Source organism: Uloborus diversus, chromosome 1 (genome assembly GCF_026930045.1).
Source record: "Uloborus diversus isolate 005 chromosome 1, Udiv.v.3.1, whole genome shotgun sequence".
Lineage (NCBI taxonomy): Eukaryota > Metazoa > Arthropoda > Arachnida > Araneae > Uloboridae > Uloborus > Uloborus diversus.
Genome location: NC_072731.1, coordinates 157,480,742 through 157,504,467, shown reverse-complemented (window position 1 = coordinate 157,504,467; position 23,726 = coordinate 157,480,742). Strand labels below are relative to the sequence as shown.

General features: G+C 33.1%; 1 protein-coding gene across 1 annotated transcript in view; it reads right to left on the bottom strand.

Annotated features, from left to right (window-relative positions):
* LOC129233124 (acetylcholinesterase-like) overlaps nt 1–14,184 on the bottom strand; it is a 39,476-nt gene extending 25,292 nt beyond the window's left edge. The window contains exons 1-2 of the mRNA XM_054867186.1: nt 14,088–14,184; nt 9,721–9,911 (exon numbers count right to left, since the gene is read on the bottom strand). Of these exons, the coding sequence (XP_054723161.1) occupies nt 9,721–9,799 (79 nt within the window). The 5' untranslated portion in view covers nt 9,800–9,911; nt 14,088–14,184. The remainder of the gene's footprint in view (nt 1–9,720; nt 9,912–14,087) is intronic.
* Between the last annotated feature and the right edge of the window lie 9,542 nt (nt 14,185–23,726).

The window sequence follows — 23,726 nt, the reverse complement described above, 5'->3', positions numbered from 1 at the left end:
AAATTTATTTATTTATTTATTTATTTGAGAATTGTATTTGTATGAACTGAAATGATACTAAATTTTTTTGCACGTTAAAAATAAATCCAAACTTAGCGACGGGGCAAGTTAACTTATTGAACGTCGGAGCACCTTTACGATCGTTCTTACTGTATCTTACTTAAACGTGCTCCTGACACTTTTTTTGCTCCAAACTGTCTTAAACATTTTCAGTATTTTCCGGCTATTTAGTTTTCAAAATTACCATTTAATTTTTAATTAAGATACACATGTGTATCTTATAGCTTACAATCTATAGTGCTGTCTTCATGCCCTTTCAGCGCCAACTTTTTACGCTATTCAGTCTGCAACAAATTTACTTTCTTTTATTGATGGTAAGACATTATGTTCAAAACACTAACAGGAGTCAAAATAAATATGCGTAAACGTGCCCCGTGTCCGGGACAACTTTATGCAACCGACATGGACTCAAAAATAATTTTTTTAACGGTTGAAAACACAAGCTGAACAACAACTGACTATACCAATTTTGACTCCATTAACTCCCTCATAAAACCGCATTAATTTAAACATCATAACTTAATTTAAAACATAAAAATTAGAAAATTCATTGGAAAAAATCCGTGTAAACGTGTCCCTGTCTACCCTACTGTACTGTAAACATGTTGCTGGACTACGAATCTGCTTTTAGCAGTTAAGTTGTCAAGTCAACTGATTAGGACTCGACCGATACATCGGAATGGCCGATGCATCGGCGCCGATGGTTCAACAATTTAGCCATCGGCATCGGCATCGGCGGCCGATGCTAAATTGCAAGAAACATCGGCCCATCGGCCTTAAAAACTTCGAAAAGCCGATGGAATTGGCCGATGTTTTTGAAAAAAAAAGACCTTTGATGTTTTACCTTTTAATACAAAGTAAAGGTTGTTTTCATATAAAATTGTTTACTAAATTTCAGTATGAATTTTTATTTGAGTCACCCCTGAAAGAGTTTTTAATACTGCATTCAGGTACCAAACAAGTTAATTATTGCGTTGTTTCTTGCTGCTGGATGTACGTAGTATCTCTCATAAGTCATAACTCCAAAATGGTAAACTGTAGAAGGATAAGTTTTTGCGTGTGGGGTGTGCGTACGTTCCAGTTGTGCACTTCCCTTTTTGTTTTCGATCGGGTGTTCTGAAAAGCCTGTTTACTCATTTTTTGTGGCTATTAATTACTTATTTCAATGCAAAACTAAGATAGCGTCTCAGACTGTCGGTTATTTGGTGATATATTGCCGAATTGGAGACTATGGAAACAAATATGAGATGGCAAAACCCCGCTATTCATTTTAAAACACTCTGTATTTTAAATCCGCCACTGCAAGTCAATGCAAACTCGGGTGCAAGTTTCGGAAGGGTTTTTTTGCTCAATGTTTATGATTATTTTGAACTCTATTTTTTACGACTATTTTGAATTTCCGAGAACACTTGTGTGCCCCTCCTCCCACTCCCTCAATTTCTGAAATTAAACTCTAGTTATACTCCTGAGTTGTTTAAAACTAACACCATTCATAAAATTAGAGATTTTTTTTTTCAAACTTTATCTATTGTTTAGAAAGAATTTAAAGCATTAATTTAAGAAATTGATTAAAGAAAGACGTTTTGAATGGTGACACAATTCGGAAATCGAAGGGACTTTTGAATTTTTTCTTCGGAAATGCGGAAAAAGATTCAGAAACTCTTCCGAGGTGTTGGTTTTAGCGGTTCTGTACTACAAATATTAGGCCGAGGTTGGGGCCGAAGTGTGAGTTACTGCAAAATCAGAGGGTGACCCCCCCCCCTTCATTTCGTAATGCGCCATCTTTTTTGTATCATTAATAGCAATCGATTTTTTTTTCTGTTGTAAGTAACTATTTTTATGTATTTATATAAAATCAATGAATAAGTTATTTTCGTTTTTTATAGAAAAGTTTCAAGGATTTTCTATTATGCAATTTTTTAAATTTCAGAAAATTACTGTTAAATTGAACAATTTAATTTGAACTTGTTTGTAAAGCTTCATAAAAGATTAAACAATCTAATTGTTCAATATTATGTATGCAAACATCAGATCAAGTAGTCATATGTATTCAGTTATTAACTTTGTGTAAATATTGATTTTGTTTATAGCTGCGCTTTAAGAACCTCGCTCTTTTCATGGCAATTTTTTTCCCAGCAAAATTTATGTCACTGTTTTAGTTTTTTGAAAAATGCAAAATTTTCTATTCATAAATTTTAAATAAGAAAAAAATATTTCTTTTATGATTTAGTATTGTAATTTATCTGTTATCTTTTTTTTTAATTTGATGACTAAAAAATGTCTACGTGCAATCTTTCCAATTTAATTGAGTAATTTGTTGACGGTTTCATAGTTTTATTCTTAATTTTTTTTGAATGATTTAACAACATAATTTAATGTTTTTTAACTATGATTAGTGAACTTAAATCCATACATCATTACAATATTACTGAAATCTTAGTTATATGTTCAATTAAAAAAAAAATCAATTGTTTATTAAACAGACTTTTTGTTTTTCTTCCTTTTTTCTTTCTTTCTTTCTTTCTTTTTTTTCTGGCTGTTGTTCTTTATCTTTCATTGTACAGCAGTCAAAAAAGGAAAAGCATAACTACACCCTATATAGATTGTACGTAGTACGATCCAAAAGTTCGGGACAAGCTGTATAAAACCTTACCCAGAATAGTTCACATTACAGAAGCACATCCACCTTCAAAAGTTTACCTTGAGGGACAATGTACTTCTGCCAGTGTTTATATAACTTTTGGAAACACTTCTGAAAGCCATTTTTCGCTACCTTCTATGATGCAGCTTTATCTTCTCCTGACGGAGGAAAGCATCGTCCATGCAAATGTTTTTTTGCTGGGAACAGGTAAAAGTCACACGGAGCTAAGTCCGACGAAATGTTATGTTATTTGTTTGTCATATCAGAGTATTGACCAATCGAACCGTGCATCCTCAACATGAAAGTCGCCTTCTTCCCTACGATGAAGTTAAAGCAGCAGCGCAAGAGGCCTTACAGGAGGTTGCGAAAATGTCTTCCAGGAGCGCTTCTAAAAGCTATACGAACATTGGCAGAAGTGCATAGTCGTTCAAGGTGACTATTTTGTAGATAGATTTGCTTCGGTAATGTGAACTATTCAGGGTAAGGTTTTATACAACTTGTCCTCTAACCTTTAGATCATACTACGTACGTATGAATTTTCAACTTACTATTTCATAACGTTTTTGAGTGACGTAAGTTTACGCGCATGAAGACATCACAAGAGAATTTGCGATAATTAACTGAGGAAGCGTTCAAAATGGATATTTCTGTCATCTACATGTTCTTAGGTACATATGCATGTACAGATGTGCCGAAAAAACTTGTGTTTGAATTGGGTGATCGTAAAATAAAAATTTAGGTGAAAATCTGATTTTTTTTTTATTTTTTGTGATTGCAATTCCTTATTCGTAGAAAGGAAGTAAAGTGAAATGAATCAATCATCCTTTAAATCTCTGACAATTTTATCAATTTATTTCTGTTTGATTTTTTTTTTTTTTTTGCCATCGGCCAACGGCATCGGCCATCGGCCATCGGCAATCGGCCATTTGGAGGAAAACAATCGGCCATCGGCCATCGGCCATCTTTGAACAATCGGCCAACAATCGGCATCGGCCCATCGGCCAAAAAATGCCATCGGTCGAGCCCTACAACTGATTGAACCTTTATTCAAAGGCTGACCCACGTTAAGATGCGTTGAACTTCATCCTTTATAGTTCGATCATTTGCTGATAAGTGCCTGAGAGACAGAGTGAGTTTTCTTTACTATTAAAGATGTCTAAGCTAGTACTCTGTCAATTCAGTAGTATTAAAAGACAAAGAGAAACTTCTAAAGCGGTAGAATGCATTAATCCGAATTTGAAACGAATGAAGATGTGCACGTTTCCTGAAGTAAAATCAGCTCTATTCAAGTGGTTCCACCAGTATTGAAATCAAGACTATGCCATTTCTACACGTAGGTCTTTGCTGCGGGAAAAAGCAACGAATTTTACTATGTTGCTGAACACAGAAAATTTCCTCGCCAGTGCTTGATGGCTGGAGAAGTTCAAGATTAGACACAACTTCGTCTTCAGAACTCTTCTCGGAGAAACTATGCATATTGTGCTTAAAATCTTTTAAGTTCTGTAATTTTGTTTGTAATATGTGCATATTAATTAAAATATTTTATTGTTTTTAATTCTGAAATGTGGAAAACCAAAGTTAGCAGTAAGTCAAAATTCCTGTAAGTCGAAGTTTTTCGTCGGTCCCTTTGGATTCAAATTGTCACGAATTGACATATGCATGTGTGTATGTGGATATCGTTAGTGTGCGTTTTTGATGCAAACAATGTTTTGCTCACATTAATTTTAACTCTTACGAAAAAACGATAACATGTACACTGGGCAAAACTTTCTAAAAGGATGCATATAAGATGCACTAGAGAGTACTTTGTTTAAAAATTCAAGGCTATAGATGCTATAGGGTTTCCAAGACGCAGGCTCGCCACATTTTTTTTTTTTTTAATTTCTTGGACAATACATTTCTTAACATACAAAGATAAAACGTTGGGATTTCCATTGAATCTCATTAAATTAATAAAATTGAATCCTATGGTCACAAGCATTCTAGTAATTTCGGCCTTTAGATGCAAAAGTAATTCCGCGCGAACATTACAATCGACTAAAAGTTTGTCCTTTATGTTTCTATATCTCTAAGAGAGTTTAGAGCTATATATTTCGGCTATGATTTCTGATACTCTAAAATCATTACATAAATATGTTTTTAGTTACAGATAAATAAACTTAAAACTAAGCTCAGTGTAAGACTACTCGACTTTCATTGAACGAAAATCAGTTATTTCTCTTCGTCTTTCTCTCTTTCTTTTTTCTTTCTTTCTTTTTTTTTGGGGGGGGGGGGTGCATTCGTTGCAAAGTTTCATTCTGGAATATAAGTGGCATAGTTTAAACAGTAAAAAAAATATAAAAGAATTTTTTTTTCTTTGTGATTTTTCAAAGATAAATAATGATAAAATTAAAATGTGTCACAGTAATACATACAATGTTTTTACATACATGTATGAGAAAGTAATAACTTTGGTTGTTAAGTTTTATAATATTTCCAAAGCGTAATGAAAGGCACGCACCTTTCGCTTTAAACTCTATCAAAGAATGCGAATTGTGAATTTGTAAACATTGGCGTGATGAAAATACTCTAAACACCCATTATCTCTCCTAGCGTGAGTACAAATGCTCTTTATGACTTGAGTCTGACTGTAAGAAAAGTTGCACGCATATCTTCAATCAGTACTTGTAGAACACTGCTGCAACAGCCAATAGCAATTTTCGAGGTGCTAGATTATTACTTTATGGTAGTAGAGATTTTTCACAAATATTTACAATTCGCAATCGTATCACAAATAATTATTATTTCGTCTAGGTTTTCGGTGTTTCTCAGAGATGTGATTTTGTTTATGCATCTGTGAAATGCAAAAAAAAAAAAAAATGTAAAAGAAAGAAAAAAGCGACAATATATTTCACTTTTAAATGAACACGTGATGTATTTACTACGCTTGATGTAAACTTTTTGAAAGGCGGCCACTCGTAATTAATTTTAAAGAACCTGTTAATTTAGCTTAAATAATTGAAAAACAAAAATCATACTTTTTCCCCCAACAAACCCCCTTCTAATTCATTTAGTTAGCGACAAAAATATCCAAAATATTTCACTTCCGAATACCAGTGTAAAATTTTGCAGTGCTTATGTACATATCTGAGAACAAAAAATCGCCAGGAGACACTTGATTAGGGATGAACCCCCAAAGTGACGTCATCAAAATGGCGACCGTAAAGAGGGGAATTGGTTTGGTTAACGGAGTAAAACACTTTTAGAAATCTTACTTTTATGAATTCTAAGAACACCATATGAAAGGTCTTTAGAAGCGCTATAAAGAGGTTAGATACGTCATTTAGAGGACTAAGTAGGGGTCAATTCCCCCTCCTCCCTCACGGACTTATGAAATCATTGTATTTTGCAATTATTTATTCTATGATGATGTGTTCATTATAGAAAATTAACTTTAAATTAGGAAACACCTACAAATTATGGCACTTTCAGGGGGAGGGATTTTTTAAATTATGACAAAGGGGAAGGAGGGATGGGTAACAGCGAGTATGACATCTCACATTTTGGTACTAGTAAACGTTTTTATTGCATTATTTTTATGTAATATACAGCGTGATGTGTGACAACGGGTGGGGAGGGGTAAGAGGAAATGCAACACTATCACAAAGAAGAGGGGGGGGGGGGGCAAAAAATATGACATCAGCTATGGACGATTGAATGAGTAATTGTTTGGGTAATGCTGTTGCAATCAAAAATTAATTAAATTTGAGTCGAGCAATTGAATTGATATTTGAAATAAATAACTTTGCTTGTTTGTTCTGTAGAGCTTTAAATCACTCATACAGCATGTATTTATTACCTTACATCTTTTTTATTTTACGAAATGTTTTTTGAACTCACAACATTTTTAGAAATAAATTTATTGGTTTATTTGTTTTCTGTGATTTTAGAATACTAATATAGCTTGTAATCACTTCTCTCATATGTTTTTCAAAGACAGAAACATTTTCTGAATCGAGTGTTTCTGATTTTGGCTAATTTTTGGCTAAACCCAAAGTTGTATGCATGATTGGGGAGTTCAAAAAAAAAAAAAAAAAAAAAAAAAAACTGACGTCTGAGTCTGACGTCTGACACCACTGCTGAGAGCACTTTGAAGACACAGAAAGCTTTTATCATTGATATCAGACCCACGTTTCTGACCTCGTTGAAATATTTGAAGGACACGGCAAATTCCTTTGAAGATGACGAGTTAAGCAGAGTCAGCAGCAATAGAATTGTTCTCTCAGAATAAAGTGCAATGTCTGGAATGTAGTAGGGAAAAAAAACAATTCGATACATTTTTAACAGACCGCTTACTAGTAAGAAACTATTAATTCATGAAGTAATTAAAAGAAATAATCTCTCCTTACTCAGTGGCAATTTATTTTTGGCTGAGTCTAAAGACAAGCAAAGCACTTATGATTTGAGGAGAGACAGTACTCTTTTTGCTAAGCTGTACGTTGCTTGTCAAGCAAGACAAACGAGTGTAGAAGAAATTTTTACCATGAAAACAAATTATGTCTTCATTCCATATGAAGCTTTGGCCAACTTAGAAAATTAAGCAAGAAATCCGACATATCGTCCGATCTCCTAGAGTAGTTTTGGCGGCTATTCTTGAACCAACTATGGCATGGCTGCATTGATTCACATGCTTTATCCTCAATCTACTCGGAACTGTCTAATGGCCCGAAAGGTCATGCAAAAAAAAAAAAAATCGACCATTAGGATGCAACCATTAGAATCGATGGGCATTTGGTTTCAAAACGCACCAATTTAAGTGAGCATCTGTTTTTTTTTTTTTTTTTAAATTTTTTTTTTCTAGTTGGGGACTGCAATTCTAGTATATTAGTATGAAGAATCAGAAACTGGGCAAAGATTTTCTAGATAACAACTATTTTGCAGGAGCGTGTCCGAGGGGAGACCTGAGGATATATCACCCCCTTCCAACAAAATTAGAATCTTCTCATCTTCTAAATTTTTTCTCACAGAAAAGGACTAAAACTAACATATCACCTAGGGTTTACAATCCCGCGCCGAGTTCAGTAACGCGGAATCTCGGGTTCTCGTGGATTGACTTAATTTTCTAAAAGTTAAATTTTAATATATATTCGAAAATGTTGGCGCCTTTTAAGAAGGACTGCTTTTGTTACTTGAATTAGTAGTTTTCTCGAATTCTGTACACCAATTGTAATGCTACAAAATCACATCCCATTTAGCAACCATCGTTTGGTACGCAAAAGTGTCCAATGCTTCTTAACAAAGCATCTCTCGTATGCGGATCGTATGAGAAAGGATTTTTTCGCAAAAAATAATGCGCTTGGTTAAAATGCGTGCTATGGCTGCGGTTGGTTTCCCTGAGATTCAATAATTGTTTTTACTTACCAAAATATACCCAAAAACTTCATAATCTTTTAAAATAGAGTTTCCTTTTCTCATGGGAAGGGGGGGGGGGGAGGGCGGCATGGTTATTTTTTGCTCAAGAAGTGCAAATTTGTGAAGAAAAAAAAGATGTCTTTTTGTGTATTGCTGTATCCAATTTAGCTCACATTGAGAATACTGCTTCGTTGGTCCTTGTATCAGTGCATTTGATTCATTACTACAGGGACTAAGCGCTGATTGGTTTCACCAAGTCACAGTAAATGTTTTTGGGTAACATCCCTAATTATACCTCTCATTTTAAGGAGACATTCAAAGACTTGAGCAGCTTGCACGGTCATGCGAGTTATCCTGTGCTTCATCAAAGTTTTTTTTCCCCTCTTTTAGAGTCGGGCCGAATATGTATATATATATATTGCCAATTTGTCAGCTAATTCATCCAACATAATTTTTTCAAAGTATCACCCACATTAATAATATCAGTTTCACTGTGACAAAGATAGCAACAGGCACGTTCTGCAGGTTAGATAACATAATTTTAGGTTTTTCCTCGCGTTCTTTTTCGGAGAAAAATATTGTGCACTTATATTAAGTTAAAGATTCTGAGTACATTCCTTGATTTTACAGAAACATTCCAACATTGTATTCAGGCTACACCAGCCAGCGGTTTTTGCAATCTAATACTTTCTTTTCTTTTTTTTTCTGAAGCGCAAATTTCTGGGTTTCAAATTTTTGTGATGACTTTCACAAACGTTTAAAATTTTTGCGCATTTTCTCGAGTGCTGAATGTATGAGAACTGAAACCTCAAGTGAAAATACCATATCATTTTCAGAAAATTATAATCAATTTTAATTTTGTTCTTAAATGGTAAATCCACCGTTCATAATATGGGGCACAAAGTTTTTCTTGCTCGTATTTCTGCAAGAAGAGCAAGATGATTCAAATATCATATCGTCGCATCAGAACAACACTAAGACATCTAATCCCAGAAATAACACTAAGATGTCCTACTGTTGCTCAGAGGCGACGGTATCATGCTTTTGAAAATATTCATTTTATGAGCGGCAAAAATTGGAAAACGTTTGCAAGAAGAATATTTGTGGGAATTGAAATCATGTGAAATTTTGCTCTAAATCTAGCGGGATTAATCCCGCCAAATATCATGTGGAATCCCGCGGGATTCGGGATCGGGATTTCGGGATTGGAAACCCTAATATGACCGTCCCCTTCCAAAATTAGGTCATATTCCCCTCCGAAATGTTTTTTCTAGATACGCCACTACTAATTGATTTGAACTAGTAAAAAAAATTAAAAGAAAATGATTAAATTTTAAATAATAAAATAATAGACTTTTTCCCTATTATTTTAAATGCAAAAAGTCATAATCAGATCTTTCACTAAGAATTCGCATGATGCATTGACTGTTGTAACTTTCAAGAGTTCAGCTTGTTCGTATTTGAACCTTCTATCTAGAATAAAGTTTACTAATAAAAATCTTGTCGTTTTTTTAAATTATTATTTTATTAGTTTTGATTTTGCTTGTCAAGTCATGTAGTGATGACGCTTCAGCTTTTAAAAGCATTGCTGACAGTACTCAGATAAATTTATTTCACATAACACTTACCTTCTGGTCTAGGTTTTGGCACCCAAACACTAACTGTTAAGCAATCTTCACTTATTGGGCTATTGGGGTTCCACATCATGGATCCTTTGAAATCCCCAAAGACAGTGTCATTAATTTGAACGCACGAATAAGGCAGCGTTGTTGCATTAAAAACTCCTTTCCATGGATCTATAGGCTTCGGATGTCGGAATCTAAAACATATTTTGAATGGATGAAAACGGAAAATGAAGAATAATGCTTAAGTAATAATGCAAATAGCTTTATTTGAGGTCACAGGCAATTTTTTTTTGTTGTTTGCATCTTATACGTCATGCAAATCTCGTTAAATGTGTATTTTCCTTAACTCTTTGAAACCCACGGATCATTATGTGTCTTAAAAGTAAAAATTTATTTCATAAATCATCGAAGACAAATATATTATTGTTTTTTTTTTTTTTTTCATTTTTTCAAGGCAAAAGAATATTCAGATTAGCCAAAAAGTAAATAAATAAATGTATACCTAAATATGAAAAATTCTTTAAAAACATACTATTTCTTCTTTTTGAAAATATCGTAAAAAAAACGTATTAGCGTTTATACTGCAATGCTTTCACTTTGATTCAAGGCTACTTTTCAAACTGAAAATTAAATGTTGGTAATGTTATTAAATGTACAAATATTCCTGAGTTGAATTAGGAATAAATCACATTTTGGAAATAGTTGCAGCTTTACATCTCTTAAAAAAAGGACTATATATACTTTTACATCACATCTACTCTATTTACAAACTAAGGTAGGCCGCGGCACGTTTACGCATGGGGCACGCTTGCGCAATGCTCTTTTTTTTTTCAGAACGAATTATAACTGGAGAGCCAACAGTTATAATAGATTGATGCTGCTCCCTAGCAAATATCTTCACAAATTTTTGAGCATCAGTCGAGTTTCGGTCTAGTAAGCAGAAATAACAATCGTTTTTCCACCGAGCGTTCTGCGTGGAACCAAAGCTTTTTTTTTTTTTAAAAAGCAGATTGTATTACAGTTAAAATGAAGCATTTTAAAGTAAGTAGGGTAGTCCGGCGCACGTTTACGCAGTAACTTTTTTTTTAAAACGAATTATAACTGGAGAACCAACAGTCATAACAGATTGATGTTGCTTCCTAGCAAATATCTTCACTAGTTTCTGAGCATCAGTCGAGTTTCGGTCTAGCTTGCAGAAAGAAAAGTCTATTTTCTACCAAGTCGAGTAAATTTTGAGTTGAACGTCTTGAAGCTTATTGTGAATAAATAGTATTTACCTATTAATGAACAAATTTATAAAAATTAGCAGAATTTTATCCTTTTTTGACAATTTTACTTATATGAACTGAAATGTTATTACATTTTTTTGTACGTTAAAAATAAATCCAAACTTGGCGTCGGGGCAAGTTTACGCGTTGACTTCTAAGCACCTTTACGCACGTTCTTACTGTGTCTTACTTCTAAACCTACCCTGACGTTTTTTAGTTCCAAACTGTCAAACTTTTAAGTTTTTCAGGCTATTTAGTTTTGAAAGTCACCATTTAAGTTTTAATTGAGTTAAAATTCGTGTCTTATAGCTTACAATCATGTTTTCATTCCCGTTCAGCTTTTACTTTATACACTATTCAGTCTGCAGTAAATTTTCTTTATTTTAACGAAAGTAAAACATTCGTTGACATCATGTTCAAAACACTAACAGAACCACGTTAGGTGTCAAAATAAATATGCGTAAACGTGCCGCGTGTCCGGGGCAAGTTAAAGCAATCGACTTGGACTCAAAAATATTCTTTTTAACAGTTAAAAATACAAACTGAGCAACAACTGAATATACAAATTTTGATTCCATTAATTGCTTCATAAATCCGCAATGTCTAAAATGTCCAAAGTTGAAACATAAAATTTAGAAAACTCATTGAAAAAAAAACCGCGTAAACGTGTTCCGGTCTACCCTGCTAAAAACCAATTTTCACAAAACTTGATAAGCATTTTAGTTTTTTCACCATTTAATAGTTTCATGAGTGAAAAAGTTCTGTACTCAACCACAAAGCTTGTAGTAATTAAAAAAATAAAAAGATACTCTAAGTGTAAAAATTTGTTACTTAATTTTAAGCAAAACTATATTTTGACCGGAGGTAAATTGGTATCGGAATACATCGGAACAAAGTTCCATAATTGCTTTTCTGGGAAATTAAATTTCCCTTTCAAGTAAAGCTGGTACCAACAGGGGCAGCCTGAATGAAGGTTTTTGGGAGTCCACTGTGATCTCCCAAAGAATTTCCTCATTCGACAAATTTTTCTGACGATTCAACCAATTTAACGACAATATTGTAACACTGATTCTTTTATTTCTTTAACAATTTTAAAATAATGTTTTAGGTTTAACTAATGTTCTTTCTTATCGGATGTTATGCATGAATGATCATATTTTAATGCTCCTCAAAATTCAGGATTTAATTTGGAAACCGTTGAATTTCCCCCCACCCAATTATTGCATTTTGAGGCTCTCCTGGGTAACGAAACAGAATACAATCATTTTCCCTTGCCCTTCTGGTGTAGGAAAATTTATGACTGCACCCCTGCTTTACACAATATTGTAATCATTTAGGTTTAAAAGTGGGTACTTTTCTTCTGTGCAATAGCCGATTCATGACACTCAACAGAAACGCGTGGACCCGTAACTATAACGTTCCTGATTCTAATCTCTGCCTTGCAAATGAGGTGGTTTTTGTGACATTTTCTTACAACATTTGGACAGGGCAGTCACACTCAGAAATCCTTCAGAAAGTAGCTGCCCAGATATCACGATGACTGAAACGTGACCCTCATGTGACAGTCATATTAAGGTCCCCGTTGCGAGAACGTCACTGTAAAGTCGTCAACAGGATGCAGAAACTTACGAATGCAAGGCCACGGTAACTTCATGAAGTAACTTTGCAGTGACTTCATAGTGTCATAAAGTGATCGATCACAGGTTTATTGTTGCACAGTGAAGTCACGCGAAACGTGTCACAATTGTGTGATGCCGTGACTCTTGCAAGGCGTCACGATTCTGTGTGACTGTAGCCTGTAACTTTGCCGTGACAAGCTCTACTATTAGAGCCCCACCTTTTGAAGTGCTTTGCAACAAAAAAGTTAAGTAATAAGTTTTGTCTTTGCGCAGCAGAACTCTGTATTGATTTTGGCTTTTTTTAAGCACAAAAGATTGACATAATTTAGGAACTGTTGATTTAAAAAAAAAAACCCTTCACAAACCGCTAAAGACATATATTTTTAATTCCTAAGTCATTGAGTTAATGTTTGTATTATTCTACAGTAAAATTATTGCCATTAAATTGATCCTAGATTTTCTCTGTTATCATACTAAAGGGAAAAAAGATATTTTAATAACTCAATAAAATTTTTTGTTGTTATTTGCAAAGAAACTGCTTCAGGAAATCACACACGTTACTGCGGAATGAATCCTTAAAAAAAAAGTCTATAATTTTATGTTTGCAATTTATTTACTCAAACCAGATTCATAATAAGTAATTGTATTTTGCATTAAATTGTGGTGATTAAAAATATATTCCATGATGTTATGAACCTGACTAAATACATTTTAAAAAGTGAGTTACCCCACTATTCTTTTCACCACCTCAAATCGAAAACCACTTTAACTTCAATTTCACGGTCGTTTAAGTTAGAAATAAAACATATGATATCACTAGTCTTATCTCGTTCAAATCCGCTGAAAATCATTAAACGAGTTTTCACATTCAGAAGATCAAATCAAATAGATCTCAGTTATGAGCTTAGCTATGATCTCAGTTATGCCCCTAACGCGTCCTTTTGTGGTCTCAACTGGAGAGAGTAAATAAGTTGTTGAGTAAATAAGATGTAAAAAAAATAGAGTCAAGTCCTACTTAGGTCAGAAAGAAAAATTTTGTTTTAGTTACTTTTTATTAAATAGTTACAATTAATGTAAATATGTGAATAAATATGACAGAATCATACTACTAAGTGGAAAAGTTGAAATTAAATGTAATTAATGAAGTAATATTTTAAAAAATTATTAACATCAAGTGACATCCACTACAAGTTTGAAAAAAATGAATTTGATCTTGAGTGGATGAATAAAAAGCATTTTACTGAACAAGGTATTTTTCTGCTATAGGGAGCGTGTAATCTAATAGTAGGAATTGGAAAAATAAGTATACGTAGCAATATTTTAACAAATTGTGCTTTTTTGACATTATTTTTACATTTTAATCAATTTAAAAATCAATTTGATTTCATGCATATTTAAAAAAAAAACATAAAAATTTCCATTGAGAGATTAAAAAAATGTTTTTTGATAAACATAAAATTGTACAATACGTTTCAGCACAAACCTGTATTTTCCTAAAGGGGGTTTTGCATATGGTATGCCAAGAAATGTGTCGACTTCTTTTCCGTGCCCACTGATCTCAGTTATGCCCCTAACGCGTCCTTTTGTGGTCTCAACTGTGAGAGAATCATCTTCAGTAGCTCGTGGTGTTCTACACTCCACCAGATAAGTCATTAGCAGCAGCAGGACGACGAGAACGATTTTTTCTGGAATGTGTTTTGAAGCCATTTGAGTTGAGTTCACTATAATACCTCCTGAAAGTTTAAAAAATGGAATATTAGTTAAAGTTTTTGTGACATAAACGAAACATTATTCCGATCAGATAATCGTTACATACAAAAGGATGTACAGGATGGTTATAATTAGAGTTACCCTGTTCAGACCCCTCTGGGGACCGCACTACACATGGGACTTCGATAAAACTAGGCATATCTTTACTAATACTTATTTAACTGAAAATAAAAGTCTACTTAATTTGTTCTCTCAACTTGGGTGAGCAAGAAAATTCTATTATTTCAGATCTCTTGGGATTTGAGCTAACAGAAAAGCTTTTACAAAGCTGAAAAGTCTATGTTACGGAATACTTTTTACCACAATAACACACCATGCAATCAATGTTTTTTTTTTCTTTTTGAACTTTAGTTGTAATTAGGATCTTTTTAAAAACGAAGAACATTTGAGTTTTTTTTTTTTTTTTTTTTTTACCTTGGTAATGGAGATATATTGTACGCACTTTCACAATGAAGCAAAAAGTATTTTTTTAAAGCTAGAATAAATCATTATTTATTTATTTCCTTACCAAGAGGCAAATCCTAACGTGCAGGTATTCCTAATCTTTACTAATAATAAAGCTGGAAGTCTGTCTGGATATCTGGATCTCTGTGACGCGCATAGCGCCTAGATCGTTCGGCCGATTTTCATGAAACTTGGCACAAAGTTAGTTTGTAGAATGGTGGTGTGCACCTCGAAGCGATTTTTTGAAAATTCGATTTTGTTATTTTTCTCTTTCAATTTTAAGAAAATCTTTCCGAGCAAATAATCACAACGTGGACGACTAAATTACGAAATCATCATAACGTGGTACCGTAGCATGGGCAAACAAATGAATATAGCAAATTGGTGAGAAAATCATCATCCAATATTTATAAATATAGAGGCGAACCAAATGACCTTTCAATTTTCTACTACGGGCAAAGCCGTGCCGGTACCACTAGTAGAGTATATAGGCCATGAGGAGCAGGATTGTGCAATAAAAATAATTAGTTCAAAAATCAACCACCGGGTTAGAAAAGGGCGCATGATTCAAGTAAGACAGAGACTGTGTCACAAAATTGGTTTTATTTACAGAATTTATACGTTTGATTTTGGAAACTTGTTTTGTAATATTCCTTTAGAAGACCTGTATGCAACTGTTCTGAAAATCTTTGATTCTTTTAACATTGGTGAGGATCTAGGGATAAATCGAAATTTTTTCGACGGTCTTTGCCATTTTTGTACGAATAATTTTGTTCCCCTTCAATAGTGTTACTTTCAAACAAAAACATGAAATCGGTATGGGCACTAAATACTCCAACACTGCCGAGAACTTATACCTTTTCTACTGTGAATTCAATTACACGGTCAAATATAGTAAAAGAATCAAGATATTCAGATGTATCGATGATATTCTTGTATTTAACAAAAATATGGAGAAAGAAATTAAAGTCGTATATCCACAAACACTTCAATTAAATAAAGCCAGTGAGGTAACTAATTCAGCTAACTTTTGGGTATTTCTTTTAAGATTAAAAATTTTCAACTTTTGACAGATTTATATGATAAAAAAAAAAAACACTTTTCAGACAAGAAGCATGCCTCACTGGTTTAGCAATTTGCACAAAAAGATTTTCATTAACATCATCATTTGTCAACTTAGTAGATTTTTTAAAATATGCAATGATGACACGCTTTTTAATAAACAGGTCTATAGATTCATCGCTAATTTATATTATCAGAACAACTATCCGGCTGAATTTATATTTTACTACTTTAATCTGTTTTGTAATTCTTTTCGGCAGAATCGATATTTTTTTGGCAACGGTTATCCATTCAACTCTGATGATGCGTAGTACTGAAACCCGATTGAGGGAGGTATTAAGTGGATGCGAGGTTTGGTTACCGTATCGACTGGAAAGAATTCGGACTGAGTTGTGATGACGGAATTGTCTTTTTGCAACTGGATTCTCTTGCAGGGGCAATCTGTTTTCTTTTATTTGCAGGTCAGAGCGGGGGGGGGGTTGTTTGCACAACTTGGCTGTAGTATTGTCTTTTTAGACTTTCTAATACAATTAAACTTTCAATGTTAACTCGTGCGCTGTCGACCTCTTCAGAAACCTGCAAATTTTAAGTACAACTACCGTTTCCGCTCTCCGTCGACGAAGCAGTGCCCACCCAATTAATTTTTACTGTTTAAATGTAGTTGTGTTTGAATTTGTTGGTTTTGCATTTGTCCTACTTCTTCACGTTATTGCATTTCTTGTTCAATTTTTTCAGTTTGTTTTCATTTCGTTATTTGTTATTTTACATTTACTTCGTGCACGACTGAAGGTGGAACACGAGCATAACACCAAATATTTAAAATGCATTTAATGCTTTAGCCGCAATTATGCGCTGGTTGAGTGTAGAATATATTATTTTTCACTTTATTATCATTTCCCCGTGTGTATATATATATATATATATATATATATATATATATATATATATATATATATATATATATATATATATATATATATATATATATATATATATATATATATATATATATATATTAAATGATTAAATGTACATATGTGAACATTTATGGGAACAATCAATTTATCGAGAGAAAAAAAGCTAGGTTATTGCCTCTTTTGACGAAAACCATTTGTAGTTTTTGATGCAAAATCGATATGTACCTATGTATCGAGAAGAATCTGAGATGAAAACGAGCTACTAGCTTTCATAACAAGGGGAATACTCGAAAATTACTGTTTGAAAGAGAAAGTAAGTCCTACTTTTATGCAAAAAGCACGTACTTCAGAGTATGACTCAAAAATAAAATGTATATCTCTAAATGAAAACCCATGGCATGATCGTCGGGGTTTTCATTTAGAGGAAAAAGTTTATTTTCTCAACTGTTAATAAGATATTGAACAAAATTTAAAATTACAGCAAAAAGAAAGTATGTTGTATCGTCATGTACCTAGCCATATAAACAGATTTTTTAACACCAGATGCAAAACAGTATATTAAGTGGAAAAATGAAATTTTTTTTATCACAAATAAAGTGGGTATATTTATATGTCAAGTACAAATATATGAAATTTTGAGCTTAAAATAGGCGAAAATGAATTTGACACCTACATCCAAGAGTGAAACGAAGTTTTACAAAAGAGTTTGTGATCATTGATTGTTTTCCTTATTACGAGAAACAAAACTAAAAAGAGTTGGTACTAATACTAAAAATAAATTCTGCATTCCAACAGGACAATGTTTTGAATAAATTGGAAAGCTATCTAACTTGTGTACATTCGGAAAAAGACTGAATTCTATCAGGTCAAAACCACCTTCCTACACACCACACCAGTCACAACCAGTCAGTGACTTACGATATTCTTTAATTGTATCCTTTAATTGTTACTGAAACAACATTGTAAGTGGCCTACATGTAAGGTCAGTTGGGGTAAGTGCGGTCTTGGGGCAAGTGCGGCTTAGGTTAATAATCAGAAACCGGGAATATCTGCACGGCTGCTGCCATCTGGGTAGCTTGGTAAATGTTATTACTTTGCACTGCGTGCGTTAGATCGCGCTACTTGAATGGTAACTCTACTCCTTCCCTGGTTTCCTAACTTTTCTCATTCCCACTACAGTGCCATGTTGTTATGGTTCGAGAAATCATCGTTTTTTTCTGTTGTTGTTCCCACTTTTTCGTGCTTCCAAAGCGTAAGTACAACTATTTCATGTCTATTTTTCGTATTTTTGAAACTGAGATTTATTATTTTTTACTTTCAAATCAATTAATTTTAGGGCTGCACTTGCCCAGAAAATTATACGACTGGGAAAGTGCGGTCCGAAAAAAAGGGGCAAGTGCAGCCTCGCATTTTTTGGGGCTGCACTTTCCTATTAATCTGGCAATGTTATTTTATGACAGATATAATTTGTTCGCAACGATTTAATGAAGCAATGTAATTAATTTGTAATTCTTCCGAAATTACGAGGAGGAAGAAAGTGACGATAATGAAAATATGAGTTTAAGGGAAGATTTACATGATGAAATGACAGTCGAAGAAATGATTGCCACAGAGCAAAAACAGCAAGAAGATATCTTTCAGTGGGGAAGGCATCCAACGGAGAGAAAGGTAGGCGACTGGGTTCTTGTGAGATTTTTTACAAAAAAGATGACTAAACATTTTGTAGGACAAATTACTAATATAAATGATGATAATTTCTCTGAAATTAAATTTTTAAAGTTAAAAGCGGCTGGAAATTATAGCACTGTATTTAGTTATCCTTCAAGAGACGACGTTAGCGAGATCCAAGACGACGACATTGCAGCAATCCTTCCAAATCCCTCTTCAGATCGTAGAGGAAATTTGATATTCCAAGTAACGTTTTCAGAATATAATATAAATTAAATTGTTAATTACTATACTTATTTATTGTTAATTACTATACTAAGTGTACTTATACAAAAAAATATGTTCAAGTTCGCCAAAGACATGTTACCTTTTGTCAGTTGTATAGTTACCTTTTGTATTATTAAGTTAATATTTTATAAGTTCGTTGATATTCAAGTTTTAAAGAATATTCCTTGGTATGCAAGTTTTTTTTTTTTTTTAAGCTTATTAGCATAATAAAAGTTATCTTTCATGTTCCTTATTTAATTTAAAATAAAAACTTCATAATTTTGTTTAATAATCCATTGTTCCTTGAACGTTCTTCATTTTACATTGACAGGTTTCGTTAGGAAAAATGTAATAACTTCCCAATGAATAGGTGAAAATTAAAATAAAAAAATCGTTTTTAATCAGGAAAAAAATACTTTATTGATTGCACTTACCCCTTATTTTCTCAAACAGTTTTTAAAAAAAATTCAGATAGGTGATGCTCTTGCCCCACTTTAATTGAGAAAGTGCGGCCCTAGAGCACAATAGTTTAAAATTTTTTTTTCAACGTTTTTACCTGCAATGATTTTAACAGGCTCATGTCTCGGGAAACACACTAAAACAGGTAACATATGAAATAAAAATTAAAAAATTTGTATCAAGTCATGTAATGTCTAGGCCTTAATAAAGTCGAACTGTACAATTTAAGGGCTGCACTTCCCCCAACTCACCTTACATATCAAGTCATACATGTCAACATCACAGATAATTTGAATACTGAAGTACCATTTATATGAGCTGTATGAGTCTCATCAGTTTAATAAATAATTTCTTTTGCACAATACGGGAAGTTATAGGCCAAATTGAAAATATACAGTGTTATATTACGAATGAGGCACTTTTTTTTCAGCATCTCTTACAGTTATGTGAAGATTTTTCCAAAGCTCCGACCAAAAGTATGCAAAAATTAAGGACATAATAAATAATAGTTATTCGTCACTAGTTCAGAGATACCTGTCGGATATACATCTTTCAAGTTTTTGCACTGTACCATTTTTCTCTTGCTCTTCGTAAAATTGTGTGTTTTCAAAAACCTCACGCAAGAGACTTGTTTTAAAGCATGAACATTTGATTGTAATTGAGAAAAAAAAGGTCTTTTTTAATGATAAGAAAAAAACAAACCATCTTCACTTTAAAAATAATTTATTTAAAAAAAATTAAAAACACAAGTTAAAACTTATTTAGCATCTCAAGTTTGCAAAAAAGGGCTTTTATAAGTATATTACTTATATTTTAACTTTTGGTACAAAGTGCTGTAATTTACTTCTTATATAAATTACGAAACTTTAAACTAATTTTAATTTCATGAGTGTTACAACGTTTTTGACTAGAAAATTAGTTCATAAAAATAAAATTAGTTTTTTTTCTGATTTTGAACTGTATAAATTTTTGTTCAGTCTTAAATTGTGGATGACTATCTTCACCAAATTGGAATAACTGCTGAACATTTTTGCCCATTTTGTGATGTTCCGGAGTCCATTTACAGAACCCCACTTGAGCCGTTGGAGAACAATAATTGGATAAGACCGCGAAACAGCCTGATGTTGGCGAAGCGAGAGACAATCCAAGGCGATAACTTTGGTCATTTACCTACATGTTACCTGAAAGTTGTACGCATTAATTCTTATTGTTTTCTACGCTTCTTTGTAACATTTTGTGTTCCTTTCTTTTCAGTGGAAATTTTACAAAAAAAAAAAAAAAATTCCCCCTTGGAATAAAGTGGAATTTCATTCATGCGTCTTTTCTTTTCTTTCTTTTTTTTTTTTTTTGATCATCCTCTTGTACTAATCTTTGAGTTAGAGATTATAATATTTTGTGCGAAAAGAACGAGATTCCATGACACGATTGTGTAAACTCCAGTTGTTTCAAAAAAATAATTTTTATCCTTAAGATTGGCAATACCACTAAATTTCTTCAGCTTAGATTTTATACTTATTTTACATAAAAATATTATCAGAAATTTGATTTAAATGTTTAGGAACTTAACGTAACTATTAAAAATGTAATGATTTTGTTAAAGTAGAAAATGTAAAAAAAAGAACAAGAATGAAATAAATTAAAAAATAAAACATAATTATAATATGTAAAGATGTATAGAAACATTTATATAAATCAAATAGTAGTACAAATAATTAGTTTGTTATAATAAAGACAGATCTTCTCTCTCCCTTTCTTCCGGCGATTTCTTGAATAGATTTTGTTTTCTTATTTAACGTACATTGAAATGAAAATGTATGTTTTCCTTTTTCTTGATAAAGAGTAACGTTGCAAAAGCACTAATTTGAATAACGTTGGAAACAAACGCGTTTAAAACAGAACTACCAAAATATTTCTTATAACAAATATCATAGTTTCCTAATTTATTCAGCACGCAGGAACTGGAGCTGCATTTCATTAAATATGTAAACAGCTTGGTTTACATGGATTATTCTGTGTTTAAGTTACTAAAAACATGGTTGTACAGTTGAACTCGAATCAAATACATACAGACGGTGATCAGAAAAAACTGCTTCAATTTATTCTTAACCTTTTGAGCAACATTTACTTTATTTTAAAATAATTAAAAGAAACTCATCAGTGAAGTCATTTCCTCTTAAAATGCATATTGAACAAACTGAATAAAGATCAATTTAGTCTTTCTAATGCGGGGTTTACTTTTCATTAATTTTCACTAAATGTATTTGTTTTCATTTCTAACAGTTTCAGCAAACATTAATTGAAGTTATTACTTCGCAAGGTAAATAATTAGATTTGTTTTCTCTATTTGCTCATTTGTAAGAGGAGGTTGTGACATTGTTTTATCAGTCAGTTTACTGAAGAAAATGTTTTCCTAGTTCCTTTTCCCGATGTATAAGTTTTAGTTCTGAGCTAAAAAATGTTTTACAGACAAATGAAGCAAATCATTTTTTATTTCCTTTTATAACGAGCTGATGTGTGCATCACATGACTTCCTTTTACACCAATTTAATGCTATTTCCCTATTATTGCAATTTTAATGGGATTCTCTCTCTAACTCTTTAAATATCACTAGCAATGGCCACATTGAAAGCAGATTTAAAAAAAAAAAAAAATCGCCAAATTTTTCGCCAAGTTGGCGACAAAACTTGGCAACCAAAAGACTGGCGATATATCGCCAAGTGACCGCCAAATTATAACACCACTTGAGTTTGCATCGAAATTAACAATGATTTCCCCCCAAAAAGGTGCAAAAGACCCCTTTAGAAACACCCGAATGCAACCAAAATAGGAGGTGCACAACTAGACCCCACTACGAGTCTATGTACCAAATTTCAACTTTCTAGGACATACCATTTTTGAGTTATGCGAGATACATACGCACATACGCACATACGCACATACACACATACGCACATACATACAGACGTCACGAGAAAAGTCGTTGTAATTACCTCGGTGATGGTCAAAATGGATATTTCGCGTGTCTATACATTCTTAGGCACTTTTCCGCATGTGGTCGAATCGAAAAAAAAACTCAACATTCATTTGGGGGTGAGCAAAATGGAAATTAAGGGCGATTTTTGAGTGAAAATTTTTTCGCGAATACAATACTTCCTTTTTTGTAAAATGAAGTAAAAAAGGAAGTATTGTATTTGCGAAAAAATGTTCACTCAAAAATCGGCCTTAATTTCTATTTTTCTCACCCCTGAATGAATGTTGAGTCTTTTTTTTCGACCCGACCACCCGTGGACATATGCCTAGGAACCTACAGACACCCGAAATATCCATTTTGACGACCCCCAAGTTAATTACAAAGAATTTTCTCGTGTCGTCGGTATGTACGTATGTATGTGTGTGCGTATGTGCGTATGTATGTCGCATTACTCAAGAACAGTATGTCCTAGAAAGTTGAAATTTGGTACGTAGACTCCTAGTGGGGTCTAGTTATGCACCTCCTCTTTTGGTTGCATTCGGGTGTTTCTAAAGGGGTCTTTTGCCCTTTTTGGGGGAAAATCATTGTTAATTTCGATGTATACTCAAGTGGTGTTATAATTTGGCCAACACGGCGATATATCGCCAGTCTTTTAGTCGCCAAGTTTTGTCGCCAACTTGTCAACAAATTTGGTGATTTTTTATTTTAATTTTAAATTTGGTTTCAATTTGGCCACTGTTGGTGATATTTCGAGAGTAAACAATTGAATCACATTAAAATTGCCAATAATAGGGAAATGAGATTAAATTGGAGTAAAAGGAAGTCATGTGATGCACACATCAGCTCGTTTTGACTATATAGCAGGCATCAGTGAGAAATCATCGATGTTCTAAATTAAAACTTCGATGGCACTGATGCCAAAAGCATCGATATTCTGAAGTGTCCAACTATTTTTGATTGCATCTACACATTTTTTATGCCTCTAATAAAATCTTTTATGGGAGGAGCGAATAAATTTGAAAGAGACTGCAATTATTATCTCATAACTAAGATTATTTAACCATCAAACCAAAGTGCATACTAATATTGCATTAATAGAAACACTTTTTTTTCCAATGAAAACATTAATATGAAGAGAGCTTAGTTTCTATTAAAATAATTGCAGGAACCCCAAAGTTCCCACAGCAAATTATTATGCGTAAATAGTCTAAATGTCACTTCAATTGTTAAACTTTTCATAAAATTGAAAAAGAGTGCTGGAGTCCAACCCTGTGTACTCCTTCGCAAACTAAGCCGTGGTTTTTACACACATTGCCTGTATTTATATAAGGACTATAATGACCGAAAACCTGGTACTTGGCACGAAGTTGAAAATCGTCTAAATAAATCTCCTCACCAGGAAACCACACGAATAAGGTTAAAATGACAAAAAATAAATAGGTTTTAATCGAAAGTGCATATTGTGACACATTTCGGCCCTTGTCCGCCCGTTGTTGAGACACGAGGTATTAAAGACAGCAGAATTTTTAAGAAAAGAACCAAACTAATAGACTTGGCGAGATAT